We start from the raw sequence: 21,299 nt of genomic DNA, 5'->3' as shown, positions 1-21,299 counted from the left end.
GAAGCTTAGGAGATGGGTCTCTGGCTTCCCTGTACCGTCCCCGAAGCCACATTGCACTTTTTCAAACACAATCAAACACAAGAAAGCAACTGGACTCTTGCAATATATATATATTTTTTATCATTTCTTGAGGCCGTCGGGGCCGGAGCTGCAGCCTACAGACCTCCCAGGAGAGGGCCAGCCCCGGCTGAGCCCCGGGGAGTTAAGGGGGGGTGCGAGGATCTGGGTGTCGGGGCGGGAATGGGGGCCTAGCGCACTTGTTCTACACCGCCTGCGAGACCAATCCAGGAAGCAGCGCCACTCCCTGACTCCTGAAGAGCTGCTGCACCTCTTGTGGGCCAAGGCCTCGGGGGAGCCGCAGCCGAACAAGCTCTCGCTGTCGCGCAGGCGCACTGGGTCGCACGGATCCCGCAGCCTGCCGCTTTCCCGCCGCGCAGGCGCACTGAGCCGCGCACAGGGAGGCGGGATCGCGAACAGCTGGGAGCAGGCTGGAGGGCGATGGGCGGGGCCCCTGTTGCGCTGTGGCCTGGCCGTTGCTCCGCCCACTTCCGGCGTGCGGCTCTTCCGGGCGAAGGCGCCTGGCCTGGGTCTGAGGTGGGGCTCGTCCAGACGACGGAGACGGCGATCAACCGTCAAGGCTGCAGAGACCATGGCGTCCAGCGGAGTCCGCGGGCCGACTCCGCGCTGGGGACCAACACTCTGCGGCGCTGCGCTGTTCCTGCTGCTCCTCCCGGCGGCCGCCGCTCAGGGTGAGGGCGGTCGGGGGGCATAGGGTCAACGGGTAGAGGGGACCAGGCGAGGTGAGGACAGGGGGAGCAGGGTCGGGGTCAAGGAGGGCGGAGGGCACGGGGTCGCAGCCGCCCGGGGTCGCTGCTCCAGTCCCGCGCGGTTTGCGGGGGCGGCCGAGGGCCACCCGAGTGTCCGTCGGTGGCCTGGGCCCGCCCTTTGTCCTGGCTGAGCATTCGGGGTGGTGTGGGACAGCGGGGGCGGCCTGGCAGAGCGCGGTGTCCCCTCTAATGGCCCCGCTACCCTGGGAAAGAGCTGTCGAGTGTGGACCCGGGGTCGGAAGCAGAGCTGGAGAGCTTGCCTGACCCACAGTAGGTCAGCGGCTGGAGTCCAGGGGCCTGGCCTTGTGTGGGCACCGCTGGTGTGTTGTGGGGTTTGCTCCCCTCCAGGAGACCTGTGTGCAGCCCTTTCACCGATGCCCACTGTGCAGAGTAGACCCCTCTGAGGAGCTCCAGGGACAGGGGCCAGTGGTTGAACTTGGCCTGCCCTGCCAGGGCAGTCTCTAGGCTCTCCAGACCTTCCCTACTTGGGTAGGTGGGTGGCCCTCCTTGTTTATCCCACCGCCTCTCAGTAACCACCTGTGCCAGGTGCTGAGCCCACATGGTGACTGGCTGATGGAGGCGCTGAGTTCTGGGCTGCCTGACCTGGAAATAGCAGTTAGAGGGGTGAGGAGAGTGCATGACCTAAGAGCTCAGAAGCTCCAGAAAAGGGGCTGCTGGAAGGCAGCATCCTGTGGGTGGTCTGCAGGTGGGTGGGAATCTTGGACGATTTGATGGAGCTGTGTGTGGCGTGCGAGGGGTGGGGGGATAATCACCAGTGTGGAAAACAGAGCCTCTGGCTGGTGACCTCACCCACCTGGGCCAGCCTGAGGGGCTGGGGTGTTTCTCAGCTCTGGTCAGCTGTAGCTGCATCAACTCTTCAGCACTGCAAGACACCTTTCCTCTGTGCGGCCTGAGCGGGTGTCTGCGTGCAGCACTGCATGAGTCTCTTCAGTCTCCTGAACATGCTTGGGTGCACACTGGTGACATTGTCTCTCAGTGCAGCAGTGGAGTTGCACAGAATAGGGAACTTTTGGTTGAAATTGACTTTTCAGCACAAATAATGAATTTTCAGCACAACAGGATATATGTAGCTGTAGAGAAAGAGTTGTTACGAAGACCTGGCTCCCATGACCGTGGCTCCAAGCCTTGTGAGCTGGTCTCTTTGACCTGGGAGTGCTTTTTACTAAACAGGCCGGATGAGAGCCAAATCTGCTATCACCCAAGAGCCTCTCCTGGGTGGCTGAAGGGCCTGCGCTCTAGTATTGTTAGAGTAGGTGTGTCAGGAAACGCCCCCAGTGTGTTTGGCTGCTTGCTTTTCATGCTGGCTTGGCCCTGGACTTCTGAAGCCGCCAGAGACCCCTGTGAGCTGAGTGGGCGGGTCCTGTGACAGTTTGGGAATGAAACCAGGCATAGTATTTCAGGAGAAAAGCCGCTGTTTTTCTAGCCACACTGAGCACTGAGGTGCCCCTTTCCCACAGAGGCTGGGCTTGCTGTGTGATTTTACTGCTTGTCATGCCATAGGAATGTGACTACACCATCTATGATACTTTTCATTCCTTGCAAGGATGCTGTGCATATTAGTCAGGAAAAATTACCCTAAAGAAACAGAACCAGCAGGATATATGTAGAGTTATTTGGCTCAGACGGTAAAGCATCTGCCTGTAATTGCAGGAAACCCGGGTTCGATCCCTGGGGTGGGAAGATCCCCTGGAGAAGGAAATGGCAACCCACTCTAGTACTCTTGCCTAGAAAATTGCATGGATGGAGGAGCCTGGTGGGCTACAGTCCATGGAGTCACAAAGAGTCAGACACGACTGAGGGACTTCATTTCACATGACGGACTGGCTTACGGGACCATGAGGCTGAGGAGCCCCATGAGCCACTGTCTGCTCAACCAGGGAGAGCTGGTGTGTTGTCTAGTCCACACCTCAAGGCCAGGCAGCAGGGAGGCAGGGAGTCACGGCGCAGCCTAAGCCTCACTGGCAAGAGGAGATGACATCTCAGATTACACGGCAGATTTGTGCCGCTTTGCCGTTTTGTTCTGTCAGGGCCTCAGTGGATTGGGAGATGCCCACCTCCCTGGAGAGTCCACTGGTTCAGATGCTAATCTCTTCTGGAAACACTTTCACAGATACCACCGGAACTGTTTTGGGAATTCCCTGGCAGTCAAGTGGTTAGGACTCGGTGCTTCCACTGCCAGGGGCCCCGGTTCCATCCCTGTTCGGAAAACTAAGATCCTGCAATCCATGAGGCATGGCCAAGAAGAAGAAAAAAGTCTTCGTAAAAAGGAAAAGAGAAACGGTGTTTTACCAGCTCTGTCGGCATCCCTTAGCCCAGACAATTGATAGATAATATTAACCACCACAGGTGTGTGAACTCAAAGACCATCACAACAGTCCAGAACCAGGCATGTCTTCTCTGCTGTGCGCTTGGGTGGAGGGGACGCATTAGGAACCAACAAGGTGTTGAAGAGCTTCGGAGAGAAATTCATTGAACTGAAGAAGTTTTGTGGTTGGACCCTACTTTAATTGTGTATGGGGTCAGACTCCAGCTGAGTTTCATCTTCACATCTGGAGGGAAGGCGACCCCTGAAAGGACCTCAGTCTGATGTTCTAAACAGGGGTCCAGAGGAGCTGTGGGGGTGGAGGTGGGGCTCCTTTAGCACTCTTTCAGTCCAGCAGCACTGCGGTCCTGCTGCTGAAAACTGCGGGGCGGGGGACTCCCAAGCAGGCCACAGGGCAGTGGGCGCGTGCATGGGTCTGAGCCTTTGCCTTGCTCTGTACTCTCCTTCCCCCTTTTCTGCCTAGGTGGTGAGACAGCGAGGACTTTCTGTCTAAATGAACTTGCACTTCTGTGGAATTGGCAGCCGCAGCACCCTCTGCCCCCTGTGTCCTTTCACCCTGCGCCATGGCCACAGTGCCTGATTCTGGGGACCTTCCACTGCCCTTGGCATGGCCAAATGCAGCCCTCTGGTCTGTTACGTTCCACAGGCAATATGCTTGCTTGTTTCTTTGTTGTTAGAAAACATGCCTCTTAACACACGTAGTGTGTATCCTTGCATGGTTAAGCAGAACTCCCCTGAAACTGTAGGAAAGAGCTCACATGTACCACAGCTGGTGTGTCCTGAGAACCCTTGTTCTTCAGCTTAGTTTTCCTGGGAGCACAAGACTTAAGGCTCTCGAGTCAGTGGCTCAGAGTCCAAGCTGGAGAGCCCAGCCTCAGCGAATCGCCGCTTCGAGCTCGGGATCTTGGGCAGGCTTTCTAGCTCCAGATTTCCTGTTTCTGTGTTGAGATAAAATGCCCTGAATGACCAGGAGTGCCTGGTCTCTGGATCAGATGTAAGTAGTTAACATGTTGCCATTTCTTACTATGCCCTGGTGTTTTCAAGGGCTCTGTGCTGACTTCGTGAGGGCTGTGTAACATTGGCGTTTCTGCACTGAGAACCTGCCCGGTGGTTCCAGGCCATGCTAGGAGCAGGAGGGCGAGGCAGTCCCCTTAGCCTGCCATTCTTGGCCTGTCTGTTGACTTGTGTTGGCCCGTGACCTGGAGACCCTGGGCTGGACGGGTTTGCTGGTTCTTGCAGGACCAGTTGTCACACAGGCTTCTATGTTGGAAATTCTCCATGAAGAATTCCTGTGCTTTATTACTGTTGCTCTCCTGGTCTCTGTTAAGATTGACGACAAGGAAGTGCAGGCTTTCTTCAGTTTTTCAGAAGGAATCGAGAGTGAATGCGTTAGGCGTCATGCAGATAGATCCCCGCCGTGCCTCCCTGCCCAGCGCTTTATTAGAAAAAGTTCAGAGCTGCAGAGAAAGTTGAAGGAAAGGTGATGCGGTGATCTCCAGAATCCCTGTCTGTTCTTGCAGACTGGGCCATGTGTGCTCTGCCTTCCTGTCTGTGTCTACCTGGGACGGCTTATTTGCTTATTTTGGCTGTGAAATGTGGCTTGTGGGACTGTACTTCCCTACCCAGGGACTGAACCCAGGCCAGTGCAGTGAAAGTGCGAAGTCCTAGCTGTTGGACTGCCGGGAAAGTTGGATTACCCATATCGATGAGAGCAAGTTGTGATGCGGCCATTTGCCCTAAGTTCACCAGGGTGTATCTCCTAAGAAGGAAGATATCAGCAGAACGTGACAGTCAGGTCTGCATGGTGACCATTAGAATGCTACTGAACACTTGGTTTAACACACACCTCGTGCGCATGGATCACCAGTTACCCAGTAGCATCTTCCGGCCGCTGACCCCGGGCCCACACGTGTTGCTTTTGGCTGTGATGTCTCTTAGTGTCCCTTCCCCTGGGGCAGCCCCTCAGCATGTCCTTGGGCTCAGAGGCCTCTTTGCTGTCCCGTCAGTTTCCTCTGATCTGATTCGAGTGCATGTGGGGAGGGTTCAGCCACTGGGTGACTGTCCTTCCTGCACCCTTGCAGGCACCTTCTGCCACTGGTGCTGTGGTCTCGTGGTCACAGGTTGTCGTGGCAGTACGTTTATCACTCTGCGGGTGCCTTTTCTCTTCCTGAGTACAGATAAATGGGGTGGGGGTGCCCTGAGACTGTATGTAATCTCTTGTCCCTCCACAAATGGCTCAGTGGTCTTGGCGTCCATTGTGACGGAGACTCTTGGCTGGTTGTCCTTCTCTGTTTATTCCATGCTAGTGTGAAATCACGAATATTCAGGAGGTGAGAGTCCATCACTCTGATGTTTAAGTCGTGCCAGTTTGGCAAGGAGGACCCCCCACCCACGCTGGCTTCTGGGCCTTTGTGCCACTCTCAGAGGCAGCAGGCTGTCTGAGGTGACAGTGTCATCTCTGCCCCGGTTGTGGGGTCAGCTGTTGTTCTGCACGGAGCCTGGTGCCTTGTAGTGGGGACAGTATCATCTACCCTTGGCCCCTTGGTGGACAGAACTCAGAATTCAGCTTTCAGGTAAAGCCGTCCTCATGGCAGCCCCATGGGGTTCTGCCTCCTGCCATCCAAGGCCTGGGGGTAGGGGGACTCCGAACACCTGTGGCAACCCTGCCCTTTCGGCCCTGCTGTGAGAGGCGTTTGGGGGCTGTTAGCTTTCTCTGCCCTCCTGAGCTGAATGTGTCAGAGTAGTCTAAAATCAGCTTTAGCAGAAACCTAACAGCACGCCACTGGGGGCTCTGAGAAGGGTGTTGTTTAGTAGTGATTGCCTTAGAATGGTATGTTGTGACAAAAATGGGCTTTTATTTTTAAAATTGGGATGTACAAGAGCTACACTGTTGAAGAGAAGCACTCCCCAGCCCTCTCAGACAGCAGTTTAGTACAGGTCCTGGTCAGCAAACATTATGAATGAGATTGTGACTTAGACCTAAAGCTCTCTTTCCTTGCATTTTATCATGAGAATCTCAGGAAGTCCAGGGAGTTGTGGGACCCATGTGGTGAGCACTCCTCTGCCCACTGTTGGGTTTGGGTTTGTCACATTCTCAAATTACAGACACCCCTAGTCCCCCAACCCCCGCGCCTCCCTGCACATGTCATTACCAAAAGCTCAGTGTTCCTCTTTTTTGAGATCCATTCATTTTATGTGCAGTGAGATGCAGGGACCTACGTGTGCTGTTGAGTGCATTCCACCTGTGCGACCCTGACCTCTTTCCAGCCTCAGAACAGGCATCTCCAGCGGTCGAGGCCCCACCCAGTTGGACCTGTGTCCCCGCAGTTGAGTCTCACCTGTCCTGAAGCCTGTGCTGTGTGCCTTTGTAGGGGCCTCTCCCGGCCCTCGTGGTCTGTAGAGTCATCTGTGTGCAGGCATGCTTCTTTTGGGGGCTGAAGAGTGTCCCACTGCAGGACTCACCAGTCACCTCTGTCCCCTGCCCCCCAGGCACTGCGTGTGAGGAGAAGGTGGTGCTGGGAGGGGAGCATGCTCCCACTAGGCAGGAGGAGCCACCTGGCGGCTCTCTGGACCTGCAGGGAGACTGAGGGGCATGCATGGTGCCTGGACCCCTGGCCGTGTTCAGCTCTTGGCTGTTAACCATATGTAAAGCTTGCTGTCAGCCCTCCTGTGCATGGGGGTCCTGGTGTATCTGGGACACACAAGACTGAGAGTGGAATTGCTGAGTCTTGGGGGAGCATCTTGTTGGGGTCCTTCAATGGACTGGAACCTGGTGGTCTGGAGTCGAGGATAAGAAAGTGAAAGAGAGAAAGAGGCTGATTGATATTCCCTGGTTTATGCAGATAACCAGTAAAGCTCTTGACACCGAGCTTGCATCGCTCACGAAGGCACTAGGCGCCCTCTCCAGGGAATGAAGGCACAGGGCGCCTTCTCGAGGGGGTCTGAGAAGCCTGGGCAGGAGAGTGAGCTCGACGGGTGTCTGTGCTCCAGAGAATTAGCCTGGGGGAGAGCGGGGAGAGAAACAAAAACAACATGGGGACCTAAGCTCTGATGGAGCAAAGGTGCTTTAATGATCTTTCTGTGAGTATATAGGCTGTTGTACAAGAAATTTCTTTCAACAATGATAAAGATCAGGAAACCAAATGTACAGCAACCGTTACCAAGGGAACAAGGGGTTAATAATGGTCACAAGTTCAGGAGACAATCCATATCTCAAGAAAGGGGATCGAGACTAAGCAGTTTTGTTGTAAAGAGAATGTTTACTAAAGGAGATTGAAGCCTGTCTCACACAATGACCTCAGTTCCTGGGAGCAGCGTGCTGCCCCGCGTGAAGAGAAACAAAGGACTTGTGAGAAGCAGCACGTAGGAATCCTGTTAAATGCTCCCTGACAACATCTGTTTGTTTTCAAGTGGCTGAGCCGTTGTGCACACCTGTTGACATGTTGAGAGCCCCTGGTCCTCGCCATGGTTTCACATCCTCAGTTCGGGTGGGTGGGAAGTAGGACCTGACTGTGACTCCTTGCCTTTCCTGGTAGCCGAGGGTTGTGCTTAGGCCTCTTATGAGTGTGCGCACATGTCGGGGCAGCCTGGGGTGAAGAGCAGCTGCTTGGTGGTGGGTTGGAGGGTCTTTGTTCATACACCAGCTCTCCCCTGACTGACTTGAGTTCCAGAGCTGTTAGCTGCTCAGCTTTGAGTCCTTCCTGTAGTGGTTGTCCTGTGAAGATGCCCGAGAGTCGGGGGTGTGTGGGGTACTCCATGGGGTTGGAACGGCTTCTCCCTCCTGCCTGGGGAACCGGCCGGGGGCTGAGGCTTGGCTCAAGCCCAGCCTGGAGCTGCTGTGGCCTTCAGCTCCAGAGCATCTGCTGAGGACCTGGTCATTGGTGCCCAGGCAAGAAGCAGACGACTGTCTCCTGGGAGACCCCCGGGGTCAGGACCACACACGCTGCTGGCGTGTCCCCACAGGATTCCACTTACAGAGGCTCAGCCATGCACCTTGAAGGCTGGGTGTCCCTCTCCAGGTTCTGAGCATGACTTGCTGTGCCCTCCTGGTGTTGAAACTGCAGGATTCTCAGTGATGTTCATTCTTTCCCTGCAGGTTGTTCTCAGAACACAAGCAGAACCTGTGAAGAGTGCCTGAAAAACGTCTCGGTAAGTGGTACGTGGTCAGCACATGATCCAGAAGCACACTGGCCAGCTCTGACTCCAGGCACCGTGTGCATGGTATGGGGTTCAGGGCGGTCAGTAACAGCTTTTTTGGGGGGATTTAAACTGTCAGGAGAGCTGCACACACCACCAAGTGTTATTAACGTGCAGCTTCAGCCCCAGAGAGCAAACGTGTAACTGGCTCACGGCCAGGAATGCATATGAGCCCTGGGGCCTGCAGGTGTGGTGTTGGGTGAGTGCAGGTGCTTGAAAGTGGGGGGCATGTTTAGCCCCTAGTCTGTGACTGTCGACCTGTGTCCAGGGCTTCCTGGGTGTCTTTCCACCTTGCAGGCCTGTTGGGACAGGGGCTGGACTGGTCTACACATGGGCCCTGAGACATGGCCGGTGTGCCTGGGGTCCTCCCAGCCCCCCATTCTCACCCGGTGCTAAGCGTCAGCTCTCCTGCTGAGGGGTCCTTGAGACAGAGCGCCCCATGTTCTTTCTCATCTCTGTGGTTGGGTTTGCCCAGATGACTGGGTGCACACGTCCTCTGAAGGCCTGACTCCCACTCTGAACCCAGGCAGGGGAGGGCTTCCCTGGTGGCTCAGTGGTGAAGAATCCACCTGCTCAGTGCAGGAGACATGAGTTTGATCCCTGATCTGGGAAGATCCCACGTGCAACTAAGTCCCTTGGCTGTAAGTACTGAGCCTGCGCTCTGGAGCCGATGCTTTGCGACAAGAGAAGACACCACAGTGCGAAGCCCACACGTTGCAACTAGAGAAAACGCCTGAGCAGCAGTGAAGACCAGTGCAGCCGAGAGTAAAGAGTGTAGAGGAAAGTGCAGCCAAGAGTAAAGGGTGCAGAGGAGAGCCAGGCCCTCAGTGTGTGACTCCTCGAAGCTCAGGAGCTGCTAGAAGGGTCCATAGGCCCCTGCAGCCTGCCAGCGCCCCGTGTGGCTCACCGCGTGCTTATACCTCGTTATCTAAAAACGGGGGAGAGATGGTGGCGGAACCTCCACAGAGGAGGACTTGGCGCAGTGCGCTCCAGGGGCTCTCGGTAAAACTGCAGGGGAAGAACGGAAGATGAGATGTTTAAAACTTGACTGTTTTAAAATGGAGGATTTCCCCCCAGTTTTTAACTCAGGAAAGAACCACTGAAATGGAAGGGATCCTCAAATGGCCAAAACGAAGAGGGCCTTGCTGCTGTTTGTCATTTGAACACGAGGCACCAGAGTGTACACTGCCTTGGTGGTCCTGGGACCCCAGGTTTCATTGTGACATTTTTTTTGGTAACAGACTCTCACCCTAACCTGGGATGGAAGAATAACATTGTTTTCCATCCTGTTAAAACCTGTAAGAAAAACAACTTAGTGAAATCTTTACTTTCAAGCATAAAAATACCCAGACTATTCTAACCTGAGTGGGCTTGTTAGGTGGCTCAAACCTCCCATCTGAGCCGATACGTGCCCGGCTCTGGGCCCCTGCCTGCTGTGCCGGCCAGGTCCCCACCATGTGTTCCAGGGACACGGGCAACACGCCTTCAGGTTCACTAGCTCCACTTTCTCTTCAGTTGCGTCCTTTAAAATGGACTGCTCGGTGGAGCTATAGCAGTCAAGTGGGGTCTTTGCGGGGTAATAACCTTAGGTGGACACCACTCAACTGCCTGGCTTGGTCCCTCCTGCAAGGGATGCGGACCCTCCAGTGATGGATGTGGGGAAGCACACAGTGCCTGCCTTCCTGCCAGAGCTGCAGGAAGCCACGAGGCACGGGGGTGCCTGGTGGAGGAGGTTTGAGTGAGGAGGGCCTTGGTGGGTGGGTGGAGTTGAGCTGCTGTGTTGAGGAGGGGGCTGAGGAGGGAACAACAGTGGCGGGGGCGGCACAGGGCAGACCCTGGCCCGTCTGACGCCTGAGATCCTGTCATCGTCTGTTCCAGTGCCTTTGGTGCAACGCAAACAAGATGTGCTTGGACTACCCAGTGACCAAAGTCCTGCCGCCCAGCTCCCTCTGCCAGCTAAGCTCCGCACGCTGGGGCGTGTGCTGGGGTAAGTCGCCACTTTCTTTGGTTTCTTGCAAAACCAGTGTCATTTTGAACATTCTGGTTGTGCTCAATGAAGGGAAGACACCGCAAGTGGGGATGGGCGGTGAGAGTGCTGGTGTCTGAGAGAGAGGTGGCCCGGGTTTGACGGCCATGGCCCCGGTTCTGCAGGCGCCTCCCCACGTGCCAGGGCCGTGCAGGTGGTGTCAGCCCCTGTCCCAGTGGCGGTGCTTCTCCTGGGGAGACGCGCGCTCAGTGAGACCCAGGCTGGTTTCTAGTGGCCATATGAGTTGGTGGGTGGTACGCGCTGCCACCTGGAACTCATTTTTATGAGATGGGCTTATTAATCCTTTCCTTAGTGGCTCAGGTTTGGGGCCTTCCAGAGGCCCGCCGGGCTGCAGGTTGAGGGAGCTAGTGCTCTCTCAGGGAGTTGTGATGGCCCGTCTGTGTGTTTGCATCCTGGGTTCATCTGCAATTTATTCTGTTACCTTTTTCTAAACGATTTCTGTCCCAGAATTTGTCAGCCTTCAACTGAACAACTCACTTCTGATTTCACCTGCTGAAATCTCGGGGACCCAGAAGTTTGTGGCTGTGTGAGTGTGTGTGTGTGCATGTACACGTGGAGACGTGCCTGTTGATGTCCATGCAGCTGGCTGCCCTCCTGGCCACCCTCGCTCTGGAACAGCTCCCTGGGCCTTGCCAGCGTCTGTGTCGTCCTGGTGTCTGTCTCCCTGGGACCTTCCCTCCCACCTGTTCTGCAGGGATGGCTCTGGCTCCAAGGAACCGTGGGCATCTCGGGCTCGAACTATTAAAGTGCTGTCAACAGTTGGAAGCGTGACGCCTAACACAGTGCACACTTGAGTCCTCACCCCTCCAAGCCTGAGCTCTAGAGTACACGCATGCGTGTGCACATACATGTGTGTGTATAGACACTCGTATTCTAGTGGACACACACACATGCATGTATGTGTGTGCAGACACACTCGTACTCTAGAGGACAAACATGCACGCACATGTGTGTGGATAGACACACACACACGTGTGTACTCAGTGGGTTGTCACAGGAGCCTGCAGGTAATGCCACTCAGCAAGACACACAGACCATATCCAGTACTTGCCTGTCCCCTGGGACCCCACGGGTGGCTGCTGTGAGTACTGTCCCCTGGGACCCCACGGGCGGCTGCTGTGGCGTGCTGTCCCCTGGGACCCCACGGGTGGCTGCTGTGGTGCGCTGTCCCCTGGGACCCCACAGGCGGCTGCTGTGAGTACTGTCCCCTGGGACCCCACGGGCGGCTGGCTGTGGCATGCTGTCCCCTGGGACCCCACGGGTGACTGCTGTGGTGTGCTGGTGGACATCGGGCTGTATGTGGGCTGCCATGTCCTCCTGTGTGGGCTGAATGCAGCCGCCCACCTCTCTGGGCATGCCCTTAGGGGGACTGCTGGCTCACACCAGCAGTTTAGCCTGTCGGCCACACATATCTCAGGAGTGGCCGCCCCAGTCGACACTGCTTCAGACAGGGTGGGGCCTCAGTCGGTCCTTTTCTGTGACGTGAGGTTCCCGCCCTGGGGCTGTGAGTGCGGCTGGACACAGGACGCCCTGGGCAGTTTGGGGAGGGGCCTCTGTGCTCCACGCAGGCTTGCACTGGGTGAGGGGGTGCTGGGGGCAGTCTTTGTGGTAACAGGAGGGTAGGGTGCCCGCAGTTTGGACTTGGGCTCATCCTCGGGCAGGCAGGGAGCTGGGATCCGTCCAGGGGAGCCTTGCGGTCGGGCCGCTGGAGACACTCCCGGTTCACCTGGTCACAGCACACCTCGCTCTCATGCAGGCCTGCACCCTAGGTGCCTCCTGTTCTTAGAGGTGACCATAGGGGCATCTTATCCAGTTCTAGGCATAATCGTGTGGGCTTGTGACTGTGACACAGTCACAACGTATACATTCAGTTGGAGAACAGTGAAGTCTCTATCATTTGGCCCCTTGCCCAGGTCTCTCTTTGCTCAGGTCTGATACATCCTGTTCCCCATCATGGTGAGGTTTCTGTTTCTGCTTTATAACCCGGTCTAGCTGCTGACGAGAAAGGCTCCGGTGGGGGCAGGTGTGTCTTAGAGCCACGGTCTTCTCAGTGTGACTGTTTTTAAAGTTGATTGTTTGGGAGTTCTCTAGTGCAAAAGGTATATCCTCTGCCTGCGAGGGTCTTGTGTTACTTCCGTTTCTTGTGTTTCTGGCACTTCCAGGATAGGTCAGGGGACGAAAAACCACAAGATTCACGGCCAGTGCTGTCACGCTGGCAGCCTGAGGTGGCTCTGGGGTGGGGGCACCAGGGCAGTGGGCATCTGCCTCCCCCATCCCCAGCCAAGAAACCGGCAGGGTCAAAGGTTATCAGCTCCGTGAGGCAAGTCCAGGGCTGCAGGCTATCGTGGGAGGGTCCCACCACCGTCCAAGAGTACAGGGCGGGGCCAGGCTGACTAGACTGTGCCAGGCTGTCCTGTGAGAGGCTCTGGTGTGAATGGAGTGGAAAAGTACTGACTGGCTGTTTTTAATTTGTAAACCCTCAAGAGAAGCTGGAAAGAATTGGAACTTGTCCTAAGTGTGTTTGGTCTGGACAGGAAACCATGGTCACCTGATGGCGGCAGTGCCGTTTTCCAGCCCCCGGGTGTCCCTTGGCCTGGGCCATGGCTCTGGCAGGCCCTTGGCCTGCACAGGCGGACATGCCTCCTGCTGGCCTTTGACTGAGGCCGTCAGAGCAGGGCTGGTCTCCCTGGTTTTGTCAGCTTTTCTCAGGCTGGAAACATCTCTCCAGCATCAGGTGGTGAGGAAAGTTACCTGCTGCTTGAAGTTAATGGAAACTGGTGACTCAGTCACAGAAACAGGCTGGAGGAAGGTGGGGCATTGCCTCCACACTCCTGGTTCTGGAGGCCTCATGGAGGAGGGGCACTCCTGTTCTGGAGACCCATGGGGGAGGGGCGTCCCTAGTTCTGGAGTCCTCATGGGGGAGGGGCATCCCTGGTTCTGGAGACCTCGTGGGGGAGGGGCGCCCCTGGTTCTGGAGACCTCATGGGGGAGGGGTGTCCTCGGTTCTGGAGACCCCATGAGGAGGGGCGCTCCTGGTTCTGTAGACTCCACGAGGAGGGGTGTCACCAGTTCTGAAGACCCTTTGGGGAGGGATATCCCCGTTCTGGAGACCCCACGAGGAGGGGCGCTCCTGGTTCTGGAGACCCCACGAGGAGGGCTGTCCCCAGTTCTGGAGACAGGGCAGGGAGGGGTGCTGCCGGGAGCACTCGGGCCCTAACTCTGCGCCTTTGAACTTGCAGTGAACTTCGAGGCCTTGATCATCGCCATGTCGGTGATCGGGGGCTCCCTTCTCCTGGGGGTTGCCATCTGTTGCTGCTGCTGCTGCAGGAGGAGCCGGAGCCGACGGCCAGACAAGAGCGAGGAGAAGGCCATCCGGGAGCGTGAGGAGCGCCGGGTCCGGCAGGAGGAGCGGTGAGGCCCAGCCTGATCTGGGGGCAGCAGGGTGGGGCGCTCCTGCTGCCCGAGCTTCCTCCACGTCTGAAGAGCAGGACCACGTGGAGTGTCCACAGGGTTTTCTGAGTGGTGTGGAGGGTGGGAAGCTGAGTGTGGGGGCTGGGCCGGCATGGCTTCTAGGGGGTTAGGCTCAGCGGGAGGAAGGCGTTTAACTAGGTCTCCTGTCCATCTGAGCCTAACTGGGCCTCTTGTGTGGCCAGTGCTCTGGTGACCATGTGTCCCTGGTCCTGGAGCCCTTTGGCGAGTATGTGCAGTGCAGCCAGGGTTGGGGGTGCTGACCTGCCAGCCTGTGGCTGCTGGGGGCCAGAACCCATGTACTCCTCACTGTCTTCAGAACCAAGGAGAAGATCTTTGCTGATTTGTTGTTATGTGAAAAGAATGTTTTCTAAAATTACAGTAAGGGGCGCTGGAATTGGTTTTATCGAAAGGAGGAGTTGAATGATGTGCCATTAAAGCAGCCTCAAGTGTGTGCTTAACACCTGCCCGTCCTGGTTGGGGTGGCCACAGCCAAGCTGTCCTGCGTGGTCTGGTTCCAGGCCAGAGGATGTGAGAGGCACAGCTGTTAGAATTACGCTGTAGTTTGGTGCTAAACCAGATTTCTCTGTTTTAGGAGAGTGGAGATGAAGTTAAGACATGATGAAATCAGAAAAAAATATGGTAAGAACAGTGGGCTCCTCATTTCTGTTGGCAGGGGCTGGCCCGGCCTTCCCTGTCACGTTCAGTGCCGGGCAGTCTCTGCTGTGTCGGGGGTGGCTCTCCAGGAGCATGCTGTTGACCACTGGTCCTCCCGCGTGTTTGTGCCTCCGTCGGCCTTCCCGGTACCTGTGTGCCTGTGAAGTGCTGCCTCCCTTCCCTTCTGCTCTGATTTGCCTTCCAGTTGGGGGGCTTCTGAGCTGCGGGGCCCTGCGTCCCCCGCCCTCATGCCGGAGTTGCTTCTGGCCTGACTTCCGCCCTCTCGGCAGTGGCCACACTCAGGCCTTGTCCTGGGAGCTGTGTCTTGTTCTGTCCAGTGTTTGCTTGGCGAGGTTTTCCATGGGGGGACTGTTTTCTTTGGTGTTAGGAGCATTGAACCTGCTCCTGTGTTTAGTTGGTTCTGTGCTGATTCTCAAACCACCAGGATCATTGGTGTTTTCTGCACTTGGTTTCCTACGAAATTGGAAATTGTAGAAAGGAGCTTTTTGACATCTGTTTAAAATTAATGTAAGTAAGAGACAGGTGGGTGTGTGCTCGCATGCGTGTGTACACACACACACACACACCTGGACCTGTGCCCAGCCTGCACAAGGCCTTTTCTGGAGCAGTCCGAGATTCCCTGTATTCCTTTCAAGGAGCTGATCAGTTGCCCTGTAATTGCACTGATGGAATTAACTTGTGCGCTTTTGTGTGAAGCCTCCTGAATGGCTGGGACTGTGGAAGGAAAGCCTCTTGACCATGGGAAGAATTTGGGGCGGGGTCAGGGCTGAGCCTGATTGACACACGAGACACAGTGCAGATGAAACCCCCTCCTTTGGCTTCCTTCTCACCAGGCAGCTTCCCTCTGGTTTTCCCTCTAAACTAGAAGTAGCGCCAGGAGCTGGTTTGGGTATTTTTTTCCAGCAGGACCTTAACAGTACTGCTTGTCCTTGGCACATGATAGTCTCCTACCCCAAACCAGCCGTGCGTTTCTCCCCAGCTGAGCTCACCGTCTTCCCCTGACAGACAGCACCCCCCCTCTGCCCGCACCTGGCCCCATCATCCCCCACGCCCCAAGCCCTGTGGGGAGGAGGGTTTTGCAGTGGCTCCAGCTGTTTAAAGAGAGGGAGAGTACGCTTCTCACACACGCAGCTTCTGGTCTTCGGGTGTTTAGCTCCTTCACTGTCGAACTGATAAGTCACCTTCTGCCTGTGATCTTAATTCTGAAAATTAATCAGGATTTATATAGAGCATCTCAAGTATGGTGCTTTTGTTTTCGTCTGTATAATTTAGCCAGCCACGGAGGGATGACACAGTGGCTTTCCTATTTCTTTCTGGATCAGCAAACAAGTCTTTTTTGCTTAGGACCTATTTTTCTTAAAAGTATTGTTTCCAGTAAATTTCGCTTTGGTTTTAAAGTCGCCAGTGGTGTGACTTTGTCCGAAGGGGCTTCAGGAAACCTTCATATGGGCTTCTGTGGAAACCTTCACGTGCCATTTTCTGGCTCTTGTTGCCTGTGGCTGAGTGTATTTCTAATCAGGCTTGTTTTGTTTTCAGGTTTGTTTAAAGAAGAAAATCCATATGCCAGATTCGAAAACAACTAAGACGCACTCGGTGGCGCGGCGAGCAGTCTCCAGGCCTCTGGTCAGCAGGGACCCCTGCCGCCCATGCGCCTCCCACCCTGGGGAAGGAAGCTGCCTGGGGTGGAGGCCTGGGAGCTTCTGTTTCCTCTTCTCTCATTTCTGTATTTAATCACTTGAGACACGAAGGCTGTCAGGGCTTCTCTGTTCTGTTGTCCACTTGGGGAGGAAGCGGCACACTTCAGGCCTCCGCTCGTCTGTGAGCCCAGTGCAGATGGCCCTGCATCCAGGCCCGCGAGGTCCACGTGCAGGAAGCAGAGCAGTGCAGTCCGTCCTGGGACCTCCCCAACCCCTGCCGTTGCCCTGCATCTCGGGGCCCAGGATGCAGTCTGACCCCACCCACACCGAGTAGCATTGAGCCATAAACCTTTCTTTTTTTAATTATTGGATTTTATTCTCTCACCCAAAAGATTCTCCCAAAAAGCTTTGTTGTCAGAGTTCAGACCGCTTATGGGGTGATTTTCCAAGTTTGTGTCTTTACTGGTACATCAAGATATTTTTCTAGGGTTCATCTGAATTATAAAACCTCTAACGGGCAGTCATCGGTCAGGTGCTATTGTGTCCTGGGGGTGGGAGGGCCTTCTGAGGCTCTGCCTGCCTTCTCTTCAGCCCCACTGGGGGTCAGCCTCGGGGTCTCCTGAGTCAGACCCTCCCTACTGTGTCTGGTGGTCACTCAGGGCTTGCAGATGACCGCAGGCTCTCCCTCGAGAGGAGGCGGCCACCGATGGGATCTGCACACACTGGCGCTGGCGGCTGTCCCGCTTGTCCACCGACCCTAGCTCCCTATCCGTCATCTGTGTCAGCCTGTCCTGGGAATCTCCCGCAGAGGCGGCTTCTCAGAGGGGCACTGGGTGCGCGTGGTGCCGCCCTTGGGGTTCCTTTCTTCCAGGTCAAGATGCGTGCCTGCAGTCAGTAGCCCTTGCACTTCTTGGCAGGGACGGCAGATGGTGAAGTCACTGTGAACAGCCTTTCTTAAAAAATATCTGAAAATAGTCCTAGTTTCCAGATTGTTTTAAATAAGAAAAACATTGAGCTTTGGGAAGGAAGGTGAACATGCACAATAGGTAGGGGCGTTCATGCGGATCCAGGGGTCGCAGGACATATTGTCACAGTCACATGTGCCTGGTTAGCCACACGGATCTGTGTTTGACCACACAGTTCCACCCTCACGTTTCACAGACCAGAAACAACCTTTAACAGAGTCTTTTGTCTTATTTCTCTGATTTCTTGGGCATTTGATAGCAATGAAAGTATTACGAAACATTCCTAAATATAACAGTCTGCAAATTTTCTTTATGCTGTTTGTTCATAAACTTTGTAGTAGATTTTAATGAACTTTGTATTAACATGGTAGTATGGATGTAGAATCACTCTTTCTTGACTTGAGGCTGCTGAGCTGAAAGCAGAGCCGGGTTGAAGATAAAAAGGGTTGTTAGAGCGGGGATGCTGGTGCACTGTGCCACCTCCCACACAGCACAGAGCCCTCCTGGGAGCGGCTCTGCAGTTTCACGTTCTTCTGAAGCAGCACCAAGAGCAGCCAAAGATTGTAACCTCAAGGAAACCACGAGTCTGAGTGCCTTAATCTTTAACCAGTTACCAATCAGTTGATTAATACATGCTTTTGTTGACTATGCCTTGCGTTCCTTGTGTTTCATTTCTGGGGGCTGTGGAAATGAGTGCTTGAGGAGCAAGGGCAGCAGGGCTGCTGGAGTGTAAGACGGGCTTCAGGACCCATTGGCACGAGTGTGCAGCCTGCTCCTAATGCCAGGCCGGTAGGGAGCCTCCACACCATAAGGTGAGTGGTCCCCGGGCCCTGCCTCGCCATGCATTCATTGCTCCCGCAGCTCCCCTGCTTCAGACCTGTGGCCAGGATAGACACCTCTTGCCTCATCCCCCGCCCCCGCCCCGGGGCCTCATTGCCTGCTCTGAGGCCGGCCCCTCCATCTTCTGAGTTGCTGCTTAGTTGGGGTTTTTTGAGCACAAGCCACGTGTCTCTGCTTAGCCCTGCGATAAATGTTCGCTGCTCCAAACTCCGAGGTTAGTCTCAATTACAGGGTTGCTGAGGGCAACTGGAAGGGACGGAAAGGCAAAGCACTGCAAGAGGAGGTTGGACCTATTCACACCTGGAACTGGGCTCTGCTGCCTCCCCTCAGGACGCAACTCAGGAAGGGAAACCATGGTGGGGGCCAGGCTAGGTGGCTGCTTGGGGAAACTGGCCCACCTCCCAGGAAGGCTCCAGGCACTCACTGCCCACCAGTGCTGGCTGAGGGACAGTGAGGTTGTGCCAGCCCACAGGGACCCTGCCTGCTCAGTGGCTGAATCCCAGGGGTCCAGGCACCAGAATGAGCAGAAGCCTCTCCACATGCTTCTGACCACAGCCTCGGCTCCATGATCTGTGACTGCGCTGCCCAAGTGTGCCGCCCATCGTCGTCATCAGCAAGTCAGCAACTGGCCTCCAGGGGACATTGTAGCGTGTTCCCAACACCCAGATTGCTGGCGGGCCACCTGCCCTGATCAGTATGCTTCCCCCCACTGTCTGGGGGTGCACAGGATCTGGCTGAGCATCTGGGCTCCCTGCTCACGGGGCCCCAGCAGCTGTGACCTTTGAGGCTTGGCCTGTGGCCCCAGCCGGTCCTCAGGGCTCACCTGGAACAGCCAGAGGGGGGCTCAGAGGATCTTGGAGTGCCTCCGCTCCAGCCACTGTGATGAGACCAATGGCTCGAGGCGGGCACAACAGACATTTCCTGTCTCAAAGTCAGCCCGGGCGCCTCAGGCAGCCCCTCCTGTGGGAGCGTGTGGCCGTCCCTCTACATACCTGTCCTCTCCTGTCCTTGGAAGGACCCGGACAGACAGGATTAGGGCTCACCCAGCGACTTCGTTCTAACTTCATTTCCTCATTAACCATCCCCTCTCCAGAGCTTGACATTCGAAGTGCTGGGATTAGGGCTTTGGCTTGTGAATCTGGGGGACACGACCCAGCTGTTCACATGCAGGGAGCCCCACATTTGACCCTTGGGGTGCAGTAGCCTGGGGCACCTGCTCTGGGGTGCAGGGCTCTGCTCGCCATCTCAGCGGCAGGGGTGGCTTCCACAGCTTCCCAGGCCTATCTATAGGGCAGTCTTCCCTTCAGTCCCAGGCACCAGTGGGGAGGCAGCAAGTGATGTCTCATCCCTGACACATGTCTGGGCCTCTTGGTTCCCACGGACCCACAGTGAGCTAGACTCGAGTGGGACCCGTCCTCATCTGGCCTCCACAGGCCCCACTCTGGCCAGCAGACCTCGGTGGCTGGCCAGGTCCCCACAGAAAATGTTAGCTGTTCAGTCATATCTGACTCTGCGAACCCTGGGCTGTAGCCTGCCTGGCTCCTCTGTCCTTGCCATTTTCCAGGCAAGAATACTGGAGTGGGTTGCCATTCTCTCCTCCAGGGGAGAGGACTCGGATTGAATCCCAGTCTCTTGCATTGGGAGGCAACTTCTTTATCATCTGAGCCACTGGGGAAGCCCCGCAGAACTGGTAATAACTCCCGAGGGTCAGGGATTTCCTTTGCTCCAGGACAGTGGCCCTTGAAAATGGCTACAGGTTCATCTGGGGGAGCCCTGAGAACCACTCCATGGTCTCACCTGTGGCTGAATGACAGGGTCCTTTCTCACCAGCCTGGAGACCACTGGGGAAAAGCCAGGTGTCTCCATTACCGTCACAGCTGGGTTTTGCCGGAATGTATATGCACACTCAGTCATGTCTGACTCTGTGACTCCATGGACTGTAGCCCACCAGGCTCCCTTGTCCATGGAATTTCCCAGGCAAGAATACTGGACTAGGCTGCCATTTCCTTCTCCAGGGGATCTTCTAGACCCAGGAATCAGACTCGCTTCTCTTGCATCTCCTGCGTTGGTAGGCAGGTTCTTCACCAGCTGAGCCACAGGGGAAGCCTTTGTCAGACTTCAGGAAGTCTTTGACCAAAAGACCTAGAATTTTCCTTAGCTATGCATCAGTTTCATTCTCAGGGCCCCTCCCCTAACAGTTCCTGGGGCTCAAAAAAATTCCGATTCCTCTCCTTCCTTCCAGGTGACATATTATTTGCTCCTGATCTATCTCTAGCTTCTGGTGCTGACCCCTGGCATCCACCCCACCAGGACCCCTTGGAGATCCATGGCAGACTCTCCAGTCTGCAGAGGTCAGCCGCTGAGGGCGCTTTGCCTGTGCATTTCTCCATAACTCGGTGCAGGAAGTGCCCTGAATTTGGATGGAGGGGCAGGGCGGAGGCTCACGTACTAGGCCCACCAACGGCCTCGTTTCCAGGAGCCCAGACCTTTGCTCCACAGCAACTAACCTACCTTGGCAGCCCACTGCCCTCGCCTGTGCCAGGCCCCGCCTCCAGGCACGTCCATTGCCCGCCCCTGTGCCAGGCCCCGCCTCCAGCGCGTCCACTACCCTCTCCCGTGCCAGGCCCCGCCTCCAGCACGTCTACTACCCTCTCCCGAGTCTGGCCCCGCCTCCAGGCGCACCGGTCTCCTGGGTTTGGGGAGGGAGGGACGCACGAAGTGGTTTTCCCCCACGGTCTCCAGGTGATCTTAATGCGGAGCAAGGCTTAGAACGACTGCCCCAGAGGCTTGCTCCGCGTGATGTGGTCCGGGTTAAGTAGCCTGGCGTCACCTGGGAGCTCGATTGGCTTGGAGAGCGTCAGTGCCCACGCAGGGCCTGATAAACCAGAGCCTGTGTTCCTCCGATGCCAGTTTGGAGTGTCCCGGCTGAGCACCGCCCACCAGGGCTCTCAAGCTGCAGCTGCGTCGGAATCCCGGAATCCCCCGGAAGGCCCTTAAAACCCGGATGGTTGGGCCCCGCCCCAGAGTCTCTGATCTAGTCTGTGTACTTGCAGCCTGTTCCCAGAAGGCGAGGATGCTGCCCGTCCAGGGATGCAAGAGGATGACCCCGGTGAAGCCCGACGTCCTGTTAGCCCTGCGTCCCTGGCCTGCTCTCACGGCTGCACCAATAGCCCCAGGCTTGTGCAGCACCTCCCAGGTCTGACAGGCGCGAGGCCTGTTTCTAGGATGTTCCCCAGACCCCGCCAGGACAGCTGGGGAGGACCCAGACCCTCGTTTGGGGTCGGGAGGTGGTCGGCA

At 56.0% G+C, this 21,299-nt stretch overlaps 1 protein-coding gene across 1 annotated transcript; it reads left to right on the top strand.

Annotated features, from left to right (window-relative positions):
• On the top strand, positions 458 to 17,812 carry PTTG1IP (pituitary tumor-transforming 1 interacting protein). The gene is made up of 6 exons (XM_018052134.1): positions 458 to 749; positions 8,267 to 8,319; positions 10,246 to 10,354; positions 13,654 to 13,825; positions 14,478 to 14,524; positions 16,097 to 17,812. Exons 1-6 carry the CDS (start codon positions 650 to 652, stop codon positions 16,141 to 16,143), a joined length of 528 nt encoding a protein of 175 aa, XP_017907623.1. The 5' UTR covers positions 458 to 649; the 3' UTR covers positions 16,144 to 17,812.

This window comes from Capra hircus, chromosome 1 (assembly GCF_001704415.2).
Source record: "Capra hircus breed San Clemente chromosome 1, ASM170441v1, whole genome shotgun sequence".
NCBI lineage: Eukaryota > Metazoa > Chordata > Mammalia > Artiodactyla > Bovidae > Capra > Capra hircus.
Note: the sequence above shows the minus strand (reverse complement) of the source record. Positions and strands in the feature narration are given on the sequence as shown.